Source organism: Bombina bombina, chromosome 8 (assembly GCF_027579735.1).
Source record: "Bombina bombina isolate aBomBom1 chromosome 8, aBomBom1.pri, whole genome shotgun sequence".
Classification (NCBI taxonomy): domain Eukaryota; kingdom Metazoa; phylum Chordata; class Amphibia; order Anura; family Bombinatoridae; genus Bombina; species Bombina bombina.
Window position 1 is genome coordinate 125,750,762 of NC_069506.1, and position 21,132 is coordinate 125,771,893.

A 21,132-nucleotide genomic window follows, 5' to 3' on the forward strand; every position below is an offset into this window, starting at 1 on the left:
TGTTTGTTTTGGGTATCATGTCCCTTTAATGAGAACCAAGATGTCCCAATAAACATCTATTTTAAACTTCAAATTATAAAAAAAAAAACAACACAAAAAACCCCCACACATTTAATTATGGAGCGCTGCTTTGGAAGAGGAGCGGTTTAGAGAGGTTTACTAACATAAGAGTGAGGTGCAGAGATGCTCGACCATATTACCAAGGTACTTCCTATGGTAACTATGTTCATATGAAAATATGTTGATTGGGACATCTTGGTTCTCATTAAAAGGACAGTCAACACCAGAATGTGTGTTTAAAAAGATAATGCCTTTATTACCCATTCCCCAGTTTTGCATAACCAACACAGTTATAATAATACACTTTTTACCTCTGTAATTACCTTGTATCTAAGCTTCTGCTGACTGCCCCCTTATTTGTTCTTTTGACAGACTTTCATTTTATCTAATCAGTGCTCACTCCACGTGAGCTCAATGTTATCTATAAGAAACACATGAACTAATGCCCTCTAGTGGTCAAAATGCATTCAAATTAGAGGCAGTCTTCAAGGTCTAAGAAATTAGCATATGAACCTCCTAGCTTTAGCTTTCAACTAAGAATACCAAGAGAACAAAGCAAAATTGGTGATAAAAGTAAAGTGGGAAATTTTTAAAATGATATGCTATATTTAAATCACAAAAGGTTGTTTGTTTTTTTTACTTAACTGTCCCATGATACCCAAAGTATTTTTTTATGAGTCACAGAACTTGAAATTTTAAACAACTTTCAAATTAATTTATAAAATTTTCTTCTTTCTTTTGGCATCCTTAGTTGAAAACCATATCTAGGTAGAGTCTGGGCCAGCAATGTACTACTGGGAGCTAGTGCCGATTGGTGGCTGCACATAAATGCCTCTTTATTGTTCCAAATTATGTGCTCAACTAGCTCCCATTAGTGCATTGCTGTTCCTTCAACAAAGGATACCAAGAAAATTAACAAATTTGATAACTGAAATAAATTGGAAAGATGCTTAAAAGCACATGCTCTATCTGAATCATGAAAAATAGTAAAAAATAATTTTGCCTTGTCTCCTTTACAATTTAAACGTCAATAAATAAGAGCTGAGAACAGTAAGTTATTAATTATGTGTCCACAAGACGAGTTACACATGAATCACTGGAAACAACTAGAACTTTACTTGTAGAATACATTTGGCATTTAACAAATTTAAATATAATTATGATTAATTCTACCCTCGCTCTGCAGATAGCAATTGCAGTCACACTCTATCCCACATTCCATAGCAAGCAATAGCTTAGTATAAACTTTTGACGCCATTACCCACACTGTTACATCCCACGTACACATAGACTATTAGAGTTAGCTACTTCCTTAATTCCCGCCCTTCCACTGCTCCGGATGTGACGTCTATGTACTTCTGCGCTAGTGCGCTTCCGCTTTCCCTTTTCAGAGATGGCGGTACCGGCTTCGAACCCCAACAATCCTATCGTGTTCTTCGATATCAATATCGGGGGACAGGTAATATGCAATAAATACCACCGCTCGGGTTTACTAGCTGCCATATGTAATTTTTTGTTATTGTCAATAATGTTTAAAGCACATAGGGCTTTTAATGTGGGTGCCAGTGCACAGAGAGATGATGCACATGGCAGTTCACTGATCAGTGCATGTGAGCTTACTTCATACTGAAAGTAATTACCATGTTCAAACTATGTCATATTTTGCTCAAAATAATTCAATTTTGTATGTAAATGCTGCTACTCTAGAGCCCAAACCTCTTTCTAGTCACATTAATTTTAATGAGAAATTATTTACACATGGTGCCGTGTCATAAATATTACTCTTTGACTACTGTAACACCCTGCTGGTTGGTTTACGTTGCAGTATTGTAACCTATCTCCACTTTGTCCTGTACTAAATGCTGCTGCCAGGCTTATATACCTCGCCATCTGTCCTACTGTCCCTCCTCTGCTGCTTCTCTATGCCAGTACATACATTGGCTTTCATTATCCATCTGGATCAAATTCAGAATTCTAATTAAGCCTCACTTGCATAACCTCCCTATATACTTCATAAGCTGACTCCTCCAGTTTCTGACCTACCATTCTTTGTCCCATAATTACCAACACCCACTCCTGTCTTCACAGTGTGCTCCCCAGGACCTATCTAGCTTCTTCATAACTGCTCCCTGTCTGTCACCCAGCAGTAAGCCCACCAGCTGGCCCAGATGCTTTCAGGGATGAGCCTATGTTCCACTCCACTGATAGTGCACTGTGATGTAACTGGGCATTGCTGCTTGTGACCTCCTTTGTAACAGGTATAGGTCTGAAATAAAGTGCCACAACTCCGGATACAACACCAAAGTGACCAGTGCACAGATCCAGTTACTTAAAGGGACAGTAAAGTCAAACATAAACTTTCATGATTTAAATAGAGCATACAATTTTAAACAGCTTTTCAGATTACTTTTATTTTCAAATTTGTTTAGTTCACTTGGCGTCTTTTGTTGAAGAGTAGGAATAGGAACAGCAATGCAATCATTGGTTGAGCCAATGACTCTCTTTCTCCCCACCAATCACCAGCTAGCTCCCAGCAGTGCATTCCTGCTCCTAATTCTATAGTCTTCAACATCATGAATTATGAAAGTTAAACGTTTTGACGTAACTGTACCTTTAATAATAAAACTGTTGACTTTATTATAAACAATGAAAACATCAAGGTGGTGATATACTCGGGTTCCATGAGCTACATAGTCTATTGAATAGTCTCTTAAAACTGAATGCTCTGTTATAAAATGTATTTAATTGTGTTGGTATCCTTTTCATACAAATGCTTAGGAGCACCAATACACGACTAGGAGCTATCTGGTGTTTATCTAGGTCCCAGTAGTGCATTGCTGATCTGGACCTCTTTTTAACTGTTTTGCTTATTAGATCATTTTCTTTTTGCACTTTTGTGCCCCTTTAAATTGATTTTGAATTTAACAGGAAGTACATGTTTGTGCACAACCATGACTTAATTTACAATCACTCAGTGGCTAAAAATTAGGCATGTGCAGTCGGCCTTTTTCTTAGCCTCCGAATGCGGAAGAAGGTGGCCACTCGCAGAATTCGTCTCTTTTTAGGGACGGATTTCTTCTGGTGAAGGTGCAATACACTAAGATAATGGATTTGCACAGACTTTAGTGTGTTGCACTTTTACAAGAAAATTCCAAAAAGAGCTGAATGCTCTAGCATTTAGCAGCTAACAAAACTGCCAGAGGCACGTGGCTACTGAAAAACTCCAAAAACAGTAACCCAGCCCACAAACAATGTCATTTCTTTAATAGTACATTTACATTTGATTTTCCAACATCTACAGTTCATTTGCTGCATTTTTTTGATTCACATATGTGTCCCCATTTAAGTTCTACAGCATTAGTCAATACAGCAGCATTATTACTTCCATTCACTTGGATAAAAGGATATGAAACCCACATTTTTTCTTTCGTGAGTCAGATAGAGCATGCGATTTTAAACAACTTTCTAATTTGCTTCTATTATCAATTTTTCTTTGTCCTCTAAGGTATCTTTTGTTGAAAAGCAGGGACGTATGCTTAGGAGCCGGCACATTTCTGGAGCACTATACGGCAGCAGTTTTGCAAGAATGTTATCCATTTGCAAGAACACTAAATGGCAGCACTATTTTTCTGCCATTTAGTGCTCTAGGTGCCTACCTAGGTATCTCTTCGACACATAATACCATGGGAACAAAGCAAATTACATAATATAAGTAAATTGGAAACTCTTTAAAAATGTTATGTTCTGAATCACAAAAGAAAATTTTGCGGTTTCATATCCCTTTAAAGGGACACTGAACCCAATTTTTTTTCTTTCATGATTCAGATAGAGTATGCAAATTTAAGCAACTTTTTAATTTACTCCTATTATCAATTTTTCTTAGTTCTTTTTTTCTTTATTTGAAAAAGAAGGCATCTAAGCTATTTGGTTCAGAACCATGGAAAGCACTTGTTTATTGTGTGGGTGAATATATCCACCAATCAGCAAGAATAACACAGTGTGTTCACCAAAAATGGGCCGGCATCTAAACTTACATTCTTGTATTTCAAATAAAGATACGAAGAGAATGAAGAAAATTTGATAATAGGAGTAAATTAGAAAGTTGCTTAAAATTGCATGCTCTATCTGAATCGCAAAAGAAAAAAATTGGGTTCAGTGTCCCTTTAAGTAGCATCACATTTATTGAAGGTACAAATCCCCCAAACCTCGAATTCTAAAATCCTGAAGAATTCTGAAATCCTCTTGTTTTCATTAAAGGGACAGTTAACACCAGAATTTTTGTTGCTTTAAAAGATAGATAATCCCTTAATTACCAATTCCCCAGTTTTGCATAACCAACAGTTATAATTATACACGTTTTACCTCTGTAATTAGCTTGTATCTAAGCCTCAGCAGACTGCCCCCTTATTTCAGTTCTTTTGACAGACTTGCATTTTAGCCAATAAGAGCTGTCTCCATGGTAAATTCACGTGCATGAGCTCAATGTTATCTATATGAAACACATGAACTAATGCCCTCTAGTGTTGAAAAACTATCAAAATGCATTTAGATTAGAGGCAGCCTTCAAGGTCTAAGAAATTAGCATATGAACCTCCTAGGTTTAGCTTTAAACTAAGAATACCAAGAGAACAAAGCAAAATTGGTGATAAAAGTAAGTTGAAAAGTTGTTTAAAATTACATGCCCTATTTAAATCATAAAAGTTTATTTTTTGACTTGACTGTCCCTTTAATATATATATTATTTTTTTTAAATACATTTATAAAAATTTCTCCTTGCGAGTAAGTCACAATCTGCCTGCATCTTTAGTTTGGTTTTGTGTTTTCAAAAATGCAAATAATAGTCTATATTTATTAAAAACAACTATTACCTTACCTTTTAGATTACATTGTTATACTGTCTTTCTGATAGTACTATGTATACAAAAGTATTAACCATTTTATAAAACTAGCTTTAGGTTGCATTTAAGAGCTGTATTATGACATTCAAATATTCTGAAATCCAAACCCTTTCTGGTCCCAAGCAGTTTGGATAAAGGGTTTTCTACCTGTATTTATTTTCTGTAATCCTGCTTGTCTGCTCTTCTTGGAGTAATGGGTTTGTCTTGATGTGTGATCTTTTAAGTCTACCCGTTCTCTTGGATTTCAGAAAAGAACATTGCTTGAAAACAAAATTAAAGGGATAGGAAAGTCAAAATTAAACGTTCATGATTCCGATAGAGCAGGTCATTTTAAAACACTTTTAAATTCACTTCTATCTTCAAATGTGCTTTGTTCTCTTGGTATCCCTTGTTGAAAAAGAATACGCACATAGCCTCCACTAAGGCGAGCTAGCTGCTGATTGGTGTATCCATAGCTGCTGATTGGTGTCTGCACACATTTGTCTCTTGTGATTGGCTGACTAGATGTGTTCCACTAGCTGCCAGTAGTGCAATGCTGTTCCTTCAGCAAAGGATAACAGGAGAATAAAGCAAATTTGATAATGGAAGTAAATTGGAAAGTTGTTTTAAACTGTTCTATCTAAATCATGAAAGAAAAGGGGGTTTCCTGTCCCTTTAATATGTACATGTATATATCCTGTGCTATGCTTTGAGCACTGTTTTCAGTTTTTGACCGCACATTTTCTGACATATTGTTTGCTTTCAACAATTTCATAGGAGGTTGGTCGGATGAAAATAGAATTGTTTGCAGATGTTGTCCCAAAAACGGCTGAAAACGTCAGGTAATTCAAGCATCCCTGGTGTTTAAAATCAAGAAGTCTTGCTTTTGCAGTGAAAGCTCACGGCTTGGGTGTACATTGATTATTCTTTTTTTCTCCAAAGACAAATTGACCTGAAATAGGAAAACAAAAATGAGATTGTTAAATCAGACACCTTACACATTTTAAAGTGACGTAAAACTAAAAAAAATTCTTTCATGATTCAGATAGAGCATACAATTTTAAGTAACTTTTTTAATTTACGTCCTTTATCAATTTGTTTTTGTTTTCTTGTTGTCCTATGTTGAAAATGGGTCTAAGTTCAGGAGTGTTCACGTGTCCGTAGTACTATATGGCAGCAGTTTTTTTAGCAAGAGCACTAAAGGGCAGCACTATTTCCTGTCATGTAGTGCTCAAGAGCTGTGCACGCTTCCTATGTAAATAGCAGTTCAACAAAGAATAACTAGAAAACTAAGCAAGTTTGATAATAGAAGTAAATTGGAAACCCTTTTAAATTTGTATTCTCTATCTGAATCTTGAAACAAACATTTTAGGTTTCATGTCCCTTTAATGCCCTTACACAGACTGTCAACTCATTTCTTTGGTGTTTAGTCGCTATTATTTAGAGGAAAATTGATCCAACTGCATTTTCAGCTTTTGAGGCTTTGTGGGGAAGGCTCACATTAACCAGCCAGCAACCATAAATTTAAGAAGCAAAAACTGATTTTTTTTTGCCACCTCGGAAGTGGCAAGATCAATCGTCCTGACGCTTATTCGGAATGATTTCATGCAGTTGGTTGTGAAACAGCAGGGGGCAGCATTGCCCGAGAGCTCTTTGTTAAATTTTGCTACACAATGCTGCGTAGCAAGTGGCGATTGCAGGCCGGTTCTCTACTTGAGGCCGCCTGCAATCTTGATAAAGTTTCCTTTTAATATATTAATATTTTATAAAGCTTTATGTCAAGTACTCGGTGTTGCCACTCAACCTTATCAGTAATTTTAAAATGATGACCTGTGTAGGTAGTGTAGATTATATATAGAATACAGGTTTAGGTAAACTGGTATTTCTAGTGTTTATGAAGAAACACATGGTGATCTTTTATTAATAAACATAGCTTTAGGTTTTCTTAATATATGTTAGTTACATAGTTAAAGGGACAGTAAAGTCATAATTAGACGTTTGTGATTTAGACATTGCAAGCAATTTTAAGCAACTTTCCAATTTACTTCTATTATTTAATTTGCTTCCTTCTCTTGTTATCCTTTTGCTGAAAGGTTTATTTATGGTAAGCTCAGGAGCAGCAAAGGATCTAGGTTCTAGCTGCTGATTGGTGGCTGCATATATATACCAATTGTAGTTAGCTCACCCATGTGTTCATTTAGAAACCAGTAGTGCAGTGCTGCTCCCTTAAAGGGACAGTCTACACAAGAATTGTTATTGTTTTAAAAGAATATATAATAATTTTATTACCCATTCCCAATTTTACACAACCAACACAGTTATATTAATCCTTTTTTTTTTTACCTCTGTGATTACCTTGTATCTAAGCATCTTCTGACAGCCCCCTGATCACATTACTTTTTATTTATTATCTATTGACTTGCAGTTTGTACTGTGTTGTGCTAACTCTTAAATGACTCCTTGGGCGTGAACACAATGTTATCTATATGGCCCACATAAACTAGCAATCTCCTGTTGTGAAAATAAAATAAAAAAGCATGTGATAAAAGGTGGCCTTCAAGGGCTTAGAAATTGGCATATGAGCCTACCTAGGTTTAGCTTTCAACCAAGAATACCAAGAGAACAAAGCACATTTGATGTTAAAAGTAAATTGGAAAGTTGTTTAAAATTACATGCCCTATCTGAATAATGAAAGTTTACTTTTGACTAGACTGTCCCTTTAACAAATGATACCAAGAGAATGAAGCAAATTTATTAATAGAAGGAAACTTGAAAGTACGTTCTACCTAAATCATGAATGAACATTTTGGGGTTTTATGTCCCTTTAAGTTAATTAGGATTGCTGGTGTTTTTTTCCCAGCAATGACAGTAACTTCATGTGTACCAGTTTCAACAGTACGACTTCCTTGTCTGAACAGCTTATTGCCCGGCAGCTGGCAATTACATTTCAATGCTTTGCTCCCTGTGATACTAGGGAGTGCTGTGGCCAGTGCCGGTGTCATGTTGATAACTGCGACCCAACGGAATGTGCGACCATGATGTCGCCACATTCCTAAACGCACAAGTGACTGGTTGACCACCAATCGCCTGCTACAGACGCCTCCTTCCAAGACTGCTGCTTTATTGGGACTTGCTCGCACTGTCAATAAGCGACCTACGGATTGTTTTACAAACATCTGTATGAGATATTGTGGAATACGCTTATTGAAACAATGACGCTGCAGTCCTATTCAATTTGATTAGAAATGTATGGTACCTAGATTAAATAGATACATTATGTATTATTTCATAGCATCTTGAAGCGAATGCTGAAATTAAGGTAATTATTATTAATAGGACTGCAGCGTCATTGTTTCGATAAACATAGTCCACAATATATCATACATATCTTTGTAAAACAATCTGTAGCTCGCTTAGTGAGAGTGAGAGTCAGTCCCAATAAACCAGCAGCCTGGGAAGGAGGTGTCTCTAGCAGGTGATTGGTAGTCAACTAGTCATGTGTGAGCTCAGGAACGTGGTGACGTCACGATCGCACATTCCGTCGGGTCGCAGATTTTGACACTACACCGGCTCAAGATATTGTGCTGCTTAGGTGCAAGAATGCAATGACGACCCCCCAAGTAGCTACATTACTGATTAGCAAATCAACCCACTAGCCTGTTTGCTCACCTTACTAAGCCTGCCTACCTGCATGCAACCAATGCTTATGCACAATAAGTGTGAAGGAATTTAGGGAAGAGATGCACTTGTCCCACCATGAATTTTGCCCCTGATTGTCTTTGTGCATGATGAGGTTGTGCTGCTTGGAGCCTGTGACTTCCCCCACAGAAAGAGAGGACAGGGCTAGTCTGGATTTGACAGTGACTGAATCAGTCACTGAAGTGCTTCCCCTTGTCAAGTGCTGCCTGGGTCCATTGGACCCACTTGGTACCATGGTTAATTCGGCTGTGACTTATTGCCTTCATCTCTGATAGCCAAGGGGTTAAAGTAGGGTTGCCACCCAGCTGGTATTTTACCGACAAGGCTGGTATTTTTAAGGTTCAGGGCAATTCACAGAGATTACATATTAACTTAAAGGAACTGTTGTGTTGAAACTTGCATGTGAGCTGGAAACACATTATAAAAAAATAATCATTTAAAATATGTCTCAGCAACTTTAGTTTCTGATCTATGCTGTATAATCATTTATTCAAAAATATGCTAAAGAACATGGCTGGTATTAAAGTTATTGTCATATAAACCGTACATTTGCAACAATTTAAGGGTTCTGAATTCCACAAAATGTAATCCCACTCTCCTTTGTGGCAAGGAAAAAACAAAAATATTCTTTTATTTATATATATACATTTTGAGTTTGTGTTTTTTGTTGTTGGTTTTTTTAAAATAGGGGCTAAACCTCCAAATTGTTATAAGCCAAAACATTCAATATATAATATAAGGGCACAGACTCATGTTGGGACATAGACAGTTATGAATCCATTATATAATACACTTTATTTTAACATTTGAAAATTAAATAATTTATTTGTTTTACTAATTGAACTGTTCATTGTGTCTTCTTTTTTCAGGCAATTCTGCACAGGTGAATTCAGGTTTGTATTTCTAAAGATATTAAAAGCATACAAACACCTGCATTTTTCCCTATATTTTTATATTTAAAAAAAAGTGATATCTGATTATGCCTTTTAACAACTTACTAATGTTTTAATATGTATATAATAAAGCAACTGCTCTTAAATCAGATACCCCATATAGTTTGTTTTTCTTTTATGACTTTTATAATATTGTTTTAGTCGCACTTTGTAATATTTTCTATCTATACTCATTAGTTCAAAGTTGTTTTATTTTTATATCCTATAATTGGAGCTTTTCAGGTGCCATAGACATGGGTGTGGTCATGTCAATTTCGTGAGCCAAGGTTTATCTGGAGCAATTATAAATCTTAATTCTGCTGTACCAGAAAAGGACACTCCCCGGGGGAATTTAAAATCCAATCATATTATTTATGAATTGTGACCTTTTTCCATTGGTTTTGTAAACAAATACTTGTTTACGGGGATATGCAAATGTTTTTTTAGACAATTGATCTACCTAGTGCACATTATCATGTTAATTGGAAACACCTTCTAGTGTTAGGATAGGATTACAAAATGTTATCAAGCTTTGGAACCTGCCAAACCAGTGAGCAGCCAGCCAAACACCATTTATGATACAGGAAGGGTGTGTGTGTATGTGTATGTGTAGAGATATATGGAGAACAACCAAACACAGGCCAAAGGTAAAAGCCTTTGTATGTATGAAAATTGTAAGGATGGTAGGAACATGTTTAACCCTGTGGCTGCCAGAAATAAGTATAGGATATTGTGTTGCATTTGATCACTTTCTAATAGACAAAGGGTGAAAGACCAGTGTTTGGGAATATTTTACTGCATGGTAGTGTCCATTACCCAGATACTGAGGGCCAGAGTGAAGGTGCAGTATTGCAGTTTTTAATTTCCCAGAGATGCATAGAATTATCAGTGTTCACCACAAAAAAAGTTGCCATTCTGGTGGCATCATGAAGGAGCCGGGTGGTCAGCCTATGATACTTTGCAAGATTATAACAAATTCTGTTATTTATAAATGTTACTTAAAGGGACATTGTGCACTCGCTTTTTTTTTGCATCATGTAACAATGTATAGTTTTGCTTAGTTTTTAAGAACATTGTGCTGATTTTCAGACTCCTAACCAAGCCCCACAGTGTCAGATGTATACACGTGTTTACATACTTCTACTGATGTCAATTGTCTTTTCATATGCAACGAAGGGGGGAGGTGGGAAGTGTCTGCTCTTTTTGTTTACCCAGCCCATCTCAGTGGGTGTTCCAGACTACCTAATCAACTATGCTAAACTGGGAGCTTCTAAGTAAGTTTTTAAAAGGTTTTATACTGGATTTTTATATCCGTATCTATGCATATTCTTCTTTATTTTAGTGTCTATTACATGCAGTTACTGTATATGAAAATTAGTGTATACTTTACCTTTTAGCTATCCAAAGAACAAATGAATTGCTTAATTTAACATTAATTGGTTTAATTTTAATCTGTGCAACAAACATTAAAAAAAATACTTGTTAATGTTAGATTAATATTGGTTTAACGTGTAGCTGATTGGTCAGTAAAAAATATAACTGGGTGTGGTGTTCATTAAATAGGTTCTGGATAAACACTGATTATACAAAGCTTTGTCCTTACATGTCTTCCAGTTGAGTTTTTCTATCAATAACAATTGTATATGAACCACTTTCTTAGTTGTGACAAAAATAGTGGTATTGAGTCCATTGAAAAGAATATGTATGTACAGCACTCTTGGTTCTAAAGTATATCATATTTTTTAATAAATTATGTTCAGCTTGATTATAGAGTGTTATTTGTGTGACTTAAAACATAACATTTTTTAACACTTACTTAAAAATGAAAATGACAACATTAAAACGACCTCTCTTGCATCATATTATAATATAAGTTTCCTTTTATATACCCAGATAAATTCCCCAGAAATGGTGAATCTGGAATAAAGAGGATGATGGTGTATTATCATTAGTATTGCCTTCTTAATAGACTCCTACTGTAGGCTTCCACAGGGATTTGTTATTCTATTTTATATCAAGTAGGAGTGTCCAAATAATCTTATTATATATTATGATAAGCTTGCTCCTAAATGTGGTAGTACTATACCCCTTATTGAGTTAGATCAATTCAGCCTATGGGCTAAATAATACTATGGCTCAGGGCTGATTACCATTGATAGAATGGAAAACCCCTTTAAATATTTATGCCTGGTTTGTATTGCATAGCATAAAAGGAATCTGGCTTCAAAAATTGGGAAAATTAAAGTGATTTTACTGAATTAAAGGCCATTATTAAATAATACTCTTAAAAACAGGGGCACTTTAATTCATTAAAGTTCACAATGATGCTTATTTTTTTAAATACAGGTGGCCCTCGTTTTACAATGGTTCAATTTACACCGTTTCAGAATAACAACCTTTTTTCCAGTCATGTGACTGCTATTGAAAAGCATTGAGAAGCAGTGCATTTATTAAAATAGCCAGTAGGTGGAGATGTCCGCTTGTGTTGCAGCAAAGCCAAGCAAGCTGAAATTAATCAATTTAACCAAACCTGAGCTATCGAGCAGATTTCAAAGGAACAAGATCTTCCTGTCTATAAATTAGTCCAGATTGGAATGCATAGAAAGAACTGTTTGCAGAAAAATGCAAGTGAAGTCTGTGTTGTGTGATTATTTTATTAGGTTTATAATGCTGTTTAGCAAATGTTTTTGTTCATTTAACTTCGTTTAATTGTATATTCTGTGTTGTGTGATTATTTTATTAGGTTTATAATGCTGTTTAGCATTTAAAGTCTTCATTTCAAAACTTTAAAAATAATGTATTAGGTGTTACTTATGACAATTTTGAGAGAGGTCTGGAACCTATCTCCCTCACTTCCCATTGACTTACATTATAAACAAGGTTTTAATTTACAACGGTTTCGATTTACAACCATTCCTTCTGGAACCTAACCCCGGCGTAAACTGAGGGCTACCTGTACTTATCTTTGCATTAAGGTAATCATAACGCTGATCCTCCTCCTCACATCTGCTGCTTCATTAGCATATTGATGACAAAACCGACTTCCTCCAATCGTTGCGTTGCCCCACAAAGTGGACGCCAAAGGGGGCACACAACGATTGGAAGAAGCCGGATTTGTCATTGATCTGCAAAAGAAAGCAGCAGATGCGGGCGGAGGATCTGCTTTATGTTTACCATAAGGCAAAGGTAATTATTTAAAGTTTACAAAAAATGTTTATTTTTTTTTAAAGTATTAAAGTGCCCCTGTTTTTAAGAGTAGTTTTTAATACTGGCCTTTAATTCAGTAAAGTTTACAATCACTTTAATTTCTCTGAACCACAAGTTAAAGGGACAGTCAAGTCCAAAAAAAATCTTTAATGATTTAAATAGGGCATGTAATTTTAAACAACTTCCCAATTTACTTTTATCACCGATTTTGCTTTGTTCTCTTGGTATTCTTAGTTGAAAGCTAAACCATATGCTAATTTCTTAGACCTTGAAGACCGCCTCTAATCTGAATGCATTTTGACCACTAGAGGGCATTAGTTCATGTGTTTTGTATAGATAATATTGAGCTCATGCCCCTGAAGTAGGAGTGAGCACTGATTGGCTAAAATGCAAGTCTGTCAAAAGAACTGAAACAAGGGGGCAGTCAGCAGAAGCTTAGATACAAGGTAATTACAGAGGTAAAAAGTGTATTTCTATAACAGTGTTGGGTATGCAAAACTGGGAAATGGGTAATAAAGGGATTATCTTTCTTTTTAAACAACAATTCTGGTGTTGACTGTCCCTTTAACAGTGATTGTATTATACACTTGCAAATGTTGAATACCTCTTGTGTAACTTTTGGCTGACAGTCTAGTGATACAAATGTTACACACTGCCTACAAATTATAACTGCAACTGTTACTAATACTCATTTGGCTTTGTGCCCAGAAATGAACTGATACAAATATAGCAAACTGCTTCAAAGCTCGGGAGCCTTGCTCAAATAAAATTATGTAGATCTATTATTAACAAAAAGTATTCATGCAGCTGCTTAAAGTGAATGTAAAGTTTCATCAAGTAGTGCCCGTTTTATAAAAAATACTATTAAAAACAGGGGCACTTTCATTGATGAAACTTTACATTGCACCATATTTGTAGAAATACTTACCGCTTGGTCTTGAAAGCCAGATCACTGATGATGTCGCTTCCCCCGCCTGTCGCAAGCCTCTTCCTACGTCAGAAATGACGATTCCGGCCTTCCTCCAATCACGGCGTTGTTTTAAGCAATGCTTCCCCTGGGGGAAGCCGTGATTGGAGGATGCCGGAATCGTCATTGCTTACGTAGGAAGAGGCTTGCGGCGGGCTTGCGAAGCGCTGGAGCGGCTTTCAAGAAGAGGTAAGCATTTCCTCAAATATGTTGCAATGTAAAGTTTCATCAATGAAAGTGCCCCTGTTTTTAATAGTATTTTTAAAAACCGGGCACTACTTGATGAAACTTTTCATTCACTTTAAAGTGATTATTAACCTTTAATCAATTACTGCCCAGTATATAAAATCAATCTTTAAAACAGGGGCACTTTAGTTAATTTACATTTTGAAAGATGCTTCATTTTTAAAATATTTGCTGCTGAGTTATGGTAAACATCACGCCAGATGGGGCACGCAATGATTGGAGGAGGCCGGATTTGTCATCAATCTTCTAAATACAGTATGAGATGTGGGCGGAGGAACAGCGCAATGTTTACCATCACTTTCAAAATGTTAATGAATTAAAGTGCCCCTGTTTTTTAAAGATGCATTTTATATACTGGGCAGTAATTGATTAAAGTTTACAATCACTTTAATTATGCAAAGTTAATTGAAATTATATTGTATCACCTGCTGATAAGTAATAGTATTTGGCTTTGTTCTCATAAATATTTAGCTTTTAAATGTAAAGCTTCATTATGATCCAATTACTTAGGCATAAATATTCCCTCACCGTCTGGTATAAACTGTATGTTTTTAGAGGCTGTCTTAGTAATACGTAAATATCTGATGCCTGAGAGAAATTTAAAATTAAGAGCCCCCATCAGCTCCCCTTAAGTCCCTAAACATGTATTGCCACGTCATGGCTTTCTCAACTTTCATAGTTGTGATTGTGTAAGGTTTGGGTGGTAGACAGATCAGATTCCTATTAAAGGGACAGTTTACTCAAAGACTTTCTCCCCTGTAATTTATTTCCAATGATCCACTTTACCTGCTGGAGTGTATTAAATTGTTTACAAGTATTTTCTTTACCCTTATATTTGCATTTGAAATAGCTGATTTAGCCTGCAGTTTCCTCACCTATTCAGAAAGTTTCTGGCCTTAGGTCCAAGCTATAGATAAACTGAGTAAACGCAGCCAGCAGAAGAAATTACACTCCCATTGGGGTATAGAAGAGATAAGGTAATAAAATGTTAATTTTCCATTCTCTCCAAGTATTGGTCTTTGGTTTACGGACAGATATAAGATAAAGAAGCATGTATATGTTCACAATGTAATAAAGTAATGAGATCTGATTATACCTACAAACTCAACCCATTTTATTAGGTTGTGGCTTTAAAACACAAAATCGGCTAATTCATAGTCACAAATAAGCCTTAAAAAGCAAATTCTCATACATGGTATACTCTGCAGTTGGTTGTTATTAAAGGGACAGTTCGCACACAAAAATTCTCCTATTTAAATTGTTCCCAATGATCTATTTTACCTGCTGGAGTATATTAAATAGTTTACAAGTAGTTCCTTTACCCCTATTTTGGCCTTTGAAATAGCTGATTTAGGTTAACATATACGGAAAGTTTTGATACTGGAGTCTCAGCTATTGAATAGCCTAAGTAAACACAGCCAGCAGAAGAAATGACACTCCCAGTGGGGTGCAGGATAGTTAAAGGGATATGAAACCCAACATTTTTCTTTCATGATTCCGATAGAGAATACAATTTTTAAAGACTTTCCAATTGACTTCTATTATTTAATTTGCTTCCTTCGCTTCTCTTCTCAAGCTCAGGAGCAGCAAAGAACCGGGGTTCTACCATATACTGTATATACTGATTGTCATTGGCTTACCCATGTGTTCAGTTAGAAATTAGTAGTGGATTGCTGATCATTCAACAAATGATACCAAGAGAATGAAACAAATTGGATAATAAAAGTTAATTAGAAAGTTGTTTAAAATTGTATTCTCTATCTGAATCACAAAATATTTTTTTTTGCTTTCATGTCCCTTTAAGTAATAACATGATAATTTTCCATTGTTCTCTCTATGTATTGAGCTTTAGTTTTCCAGACAAATATAAGATAAGGAAGCAAGAGTGTGTACACAAAGTGATAACATAATGAGATCTGATATTACCTGAAGCTCAACCCATTGTAATAGGCTGTGGTTTCAAAGCACACAACCAGCTACTTCATATACACAAATAAACCGAACAATGCAATTTCTCATAAATTTTATACTCTGTAGCTGGTATAACAATTCATTGAAAATACGTTAATATGAAAACAATTTTACAGTGTACTGTCCCTTTAAGTAATCCATTGTTGCATTTCTTATCCTATTTTGTCTGGTGAAGCCTGTTAGGGACATATATGTAGCAAGAATAGGCTTTTGAAGGAAAAATCCTTTCTTAATTCCAAGTGTTTCTATCCTGCACTTAAAAGCTCTTTTTTGGAAGGGAAATTTGCAGAACACACAGATGCATAGACCCTGGACAGTTGTGTACAGTCATTTGAAATTTAAAAAATAACTTTCTAAGGAAATCTCATGTTTTTGAGGATAGTGTTCATAACTGGTTAAAAAGGACAATTAGTCCAGATTATTTTAATTTTATTACTTGACAATTATATTCTTTTTATTTCTTTGTCACATACATACCATATATTTTGATATCGCCATATGAAATGTAAGATTTTGTGTACTGACATTTTTCACAATAAGTAAATTATATTCTTATATAGATTATTTTATAGAATGTGTGTGATTTACTCTACATTTTGTAGTAATTGTATCTGAAAGGAGACATTGGTGTGTTTTGAATTGCAGGAAGGACGGTGTTCCTATTGGCTACAAAGGAAGCACATTCCATAGGTGAGTACAGTTCACTAATGGAAATTAGACTTTATTTTGTATTTTTTCCAAAAACTATAATTTATGTGACAGAAAAAATGATCATAAAGCAATAAAAAATAAAATGTTTGAAATATTAATCCAGCTTTTCAGAAGATTTTTTTAATTAGAAATACTCATTATAAATTCATCCACCCACTCAAGGAAGATTTATTATTATTATTAATAAAAAAAAACGGTTGGATTAATTTCATAACTAGGGTCAGCTGTTTGGGGTTTTTAGTGGTTAATGGTGTTGTAATATATTTATTAATAACCTCATAGAGCAGTAGAAATTACGTTACCATTTAAATTACTGGAAGAGCGTGCACAATAAATAAAGTTGTTTCACTGTGCACAATTACACATTTTATGTAGATTTACATTTTGAGTTTTATATCCCTTTGTGGAATGTAGTTGCTGAAGAGTCACATTAGTGATTAGATGTTGATTTGTTCATACAGGGAGATTGCATCACTCTTAAAAGCATAAACCTGTAGTAGTGGAAATCAGCACTTTTGATGCTGTACAGAGTTCTCCCATACCATTTGCTATATATATATATATATATATATATATATATATATATATATATATATATATATATATATATATATATATATATATATATATATATATATATATATATATATATATATTGTGTGTGTATGTATATATCTTTGTGGGAGTTATAATGGTGTGAATACGTTGGTAAAAATATCCAGTGTGTTGTGTTTTATCTAATAATATTATACTGGTACAAATCCCTAAATCTGGAATTCCAAAACTTTTTTATTAGGTTTTTAAAAAAAAAAGAAAATTATCAAAAATTACTGTTTTTCCCCGCATGTAAGTTACAGTCTTCTCTGACTGTGTCTTTGGTTTTTGTGTTCTGAAATGCTATTAGTAGTCTATATTTATTTAAAACAACAATTATCTTTCTGATTACAGTACTTTACTATCTTTCTGAGGGAACTGTGCATACAAAAGTATTATAAATGAAATGAAACTACATTTAGGTTGCATGTATAAGCTGTATAATGTAAATATTGCCTAAATGCCATACAATATTGTTGTTTACACTTGGTCCCATCCCCTCTCCAAACTGTACCATTTTATAGATGCAAATATTCTAAAAGCCAAACTAGTTTGTAGTTTGAATAAAGGGTTTTCTACCTGTAGTACATTTCATGACTGGGTGAAAAGGTGACTCTTGTTTCTGATCTCATGTTAAAAACCATAAAGTTTAACTATTTGTAATGTTATGGTTTTTAACTGCCAGCGATCCAGTGGTGCTTAAAAGGACACTGAACCCATTTTTTTTCTTTTGTGATTCAGATAGTAAATGCAATTTTAAGCAACTTTCTAATTTACTCCTATTATCAAATTTTCTTAATTCTCTTGGTATCTTTATTTGAAAAGCAAGACTAAGTTTAGATGCCGACCCATTTTTTTGTGAACAACCTGGGTTGTTCTTGCTGATTGGTGGATTCATTTAACCGACCAATAAACAAGTGCTGTCCAGTGTCTGAACCAAAAATAGCTTAGATGCCTTCTTTTTCAAATAAAGATAGCAAGAGAACGAAGAAAATTTGATAATAGGAGTAAATTAAAAAAGTTGCTTGAAAATTGCATGCTCTATCTGAATCACAAAAGGAAAAAAATTGGGTTCAGTGTCCCTTTAAAGTGATGGTAAAGTTATCCTGTTTACGGCGGAGTCTTGCCGTGCCAGTACATGGCCGCACATTGACAGAGATCCGAGCTGAGCAACCAACCCTGCCTAGTTAAAAAAAATCTAATTTAGCCAGATAAATGGCACCAGATACACCAGAAGTGCCCTTGAACAGAACGGAGTACATCGCAACTCTGTGAGAGGCAAACAGAAGTTAATTCTGTTGTGGGAGCAGAGAGTTGAAAGACAGAGATCCGCCATCTTTACTTAGTAACTGCGCAGTTCCCTATAAATCGCCACAGACCAAGTCTAAGCACAAAATGCGAGTAAAGTTACAAGAACCTAGCAATGTGAAAAGACCATCGCATACATCAAGAAACTACAAACAGCACAACATAAAGGCCCTATAACTACATGTGTATGGTATTAAAATAACTTCTGCATACTTTACATGGAAGCGTAAAGTGCAACCTTTATTGTAATTTGTGAAGAGAGGTGACCACCTTTAAGTGATTGATATATGCACAATATTTAACAGTCGTATTTGTGGTAAGGCTTATGATACAGAGGATATATGCATGGGAAAATGGCGATACCGTTAATAGAGGAAAATCATTGATAAAAATTTAGTAGATCTCTACTATTTGTGATCCGGTGTACTGAAATAATAATATTATACGTGGGCTTATATTAAAGCACAGTGCAACTCTTGGCAGGGCCCTACCCATTTGATCCCTATAATTGTTTTGTTGTACTCCCCCTTTGTTTATAGCGCTGCGGAATCTGTTGGCGCTCTACAAATAACCGATAATAAGCACAAGGCAGGTCAAATTGAATGCTTTTACCACTACAGATATTTCCAGACATCTGCCTGATATATTATTTAACATATTATGGCTTTTCAGAAATCCACAAAGTCGGATAAGGCATCCAAGCAACAGGCTACTCAACCAGCCTCTGTCAGTTCATTTTTTCACATCGCTGAGTCCCAGTCACAAGAACCTAACAATATGATAAACACAAATCATAGTACAACAGAACCTGCAAGCATACCCATATCTTCTCCAGACCATATGGCACAAATAAAAGCGGACATTGCTAACTTGCCCTCAAAGGCAGACTTTGACTCCCTAAAGACACTCATTAAAACAGAATTAACGTCATTGAGAAGGGGCATAACAGAAATGGGTAATAGATTGGAGGATATAGAGGAAAATCAGGATGCGTTGAATTCTGTAAATGATTCGATCATCACACAGGCAAATGTACATGAATCACAAATCTCAACTCTCCAAGATAGATGACTTGGACAATAGAAATAGACGCAATAACCAAAGAATAAGGGGCAGGAGATAGGAAAGTCAAAATTAAACTTGCATGATTCAGATAGAGCATGTCATTTTAAGACGCTTTTAAAATCACTTCTATTTTCAAATGTGCTTCGTTCTCTTAGTATCCCTTGTTAAAAAGGAATACTCACATATCATACACTAGTGGGAGCTGCTGCTAATTGGTGCCTGCACACATTTGTCTCTTGTGATTGGCTAACTAGATGTGTTCAGTAGTGCAATGCTGTTCCTTCAGCAATGGATAACAAGAGAATGAAGCAAATTTGATAATAGAAGTAAATTGGAAAGCTGTTTAAAATTGTATGTTCTATCCAAATCATAAATTAAAGTTGTGGGGTTTACTATCCCTTTAAGAAAAAAAAAAAGGAGATATAATTTTTCTCCAAGAGATACATTTTGTTAAAGGTAGGGAACCTAGGACATTTAAATTCAAATTTGGAGAGGCATTTTATGCTTCCAACACAAGCAAGACAAATGGGGTAGGAATTGTGTTTAGCAGAAATGCCCCTTTTAAAGTAATTAAAGGGACACTGAACCCAAAATTTTTCTTTCGTGATTCAGATAAAGCATGCAATTTTAAGCAACTTTCTAATTTACTCCTGTTATCAATTTTTCGTCTTTCACTTGCTATCTTTATTTGAAAAAGAAGGCATCTAAGCTTCTTTTTTGGTTCAGGACTCTGGACAGCACTTTTTTATTGGTGGATAAATTTATCCACCAATCAGCAAGAATAACCCAGGTTATAATATTCACCAAAAATGGGCTGGCATCTAAACTTACATTCTTGCATTTCAAATAAAGATACCAAGAGAATGAAGAAAATTTGATAATAGGAGTAAATTAGAAAGTTGCTTAAAATTGCATGCTCTATCTGAATCACGAAAGAAAAAATTTGGGTTCAGTGTCCCTTTAAACAAATTAAAAATAAACAGGGAAGGTATCTCTCATTAGTCGGTCTGCTGTATAATAAATGTATAACATTGGTCAATGTATATGCACCTAACACAACGCAAAATGTTTTCTTTAAACACATATCCAATTTAATTCTGGATGTAGCTAAAGGTCCCCTGATTATAGGCAGGGATTTCAATTGCACTTTAAATCCACAGATAGATCATTCTAATGGGACATAATCTGTTCCACACAAAATGATACTTAAGATTATAAAGTGCTTGAGAGATCTAGCCCTGCACGACGTATGGAGGGTCTTCCATATGGAGTTAAAAAACTACACTTTCTATTTATATCCCCAACTCTAGGTACTCCAGGATTGACTATATTATGGCAGATGTCACCTGCTTAGCTCTCATCGAGAAATCTGAAATACAAACCACATCTTGGACAGATCATTCAATGGTCAGTTGCTTTATACACTGGGATTCTAAATCCCAACCTTATTTTAATTGGAGATTAGACAAAACCCTTTTAAATGATCCCATATATG

At 35.1% G+C, this 21,132-nt stretch overlaps 1 protein-coding gene across 1 annotated transcript in view; it reads left to right on the top strand.

The window, feature by feature from the left end:
* Positions 1-1,411: 1,411 nt before the first annotated feature.
* The window catches only part of PPIH (peptidylprolyl isomerase H), a 75,913-nt gene continuing 56,192 nt past the window's right edge, over positions 1,412-21,132 (top strand). Inside the window, exons 1-4 of the mRNA XM_053690562.1 lie at positions 1,412-1,519; positions 5,715-5,779; positions 9,506-9,529; positions 16,605-16,649. Of these exons, the coding sequence (XP_053546537.1) occupies positions 1,454-1,519; positions 5,715-5,779; positions 9,506-9,529; positions 16,605-16,649 (200 nt within the window). The 5' untranslated portion in view covers positions 1,412-1,453. The remainder of the gene's footprint in view (positions 1,520-5,714; positions 5,780-9,505; positions 9,530-16,604; positions 16,650-21,132) is intronic.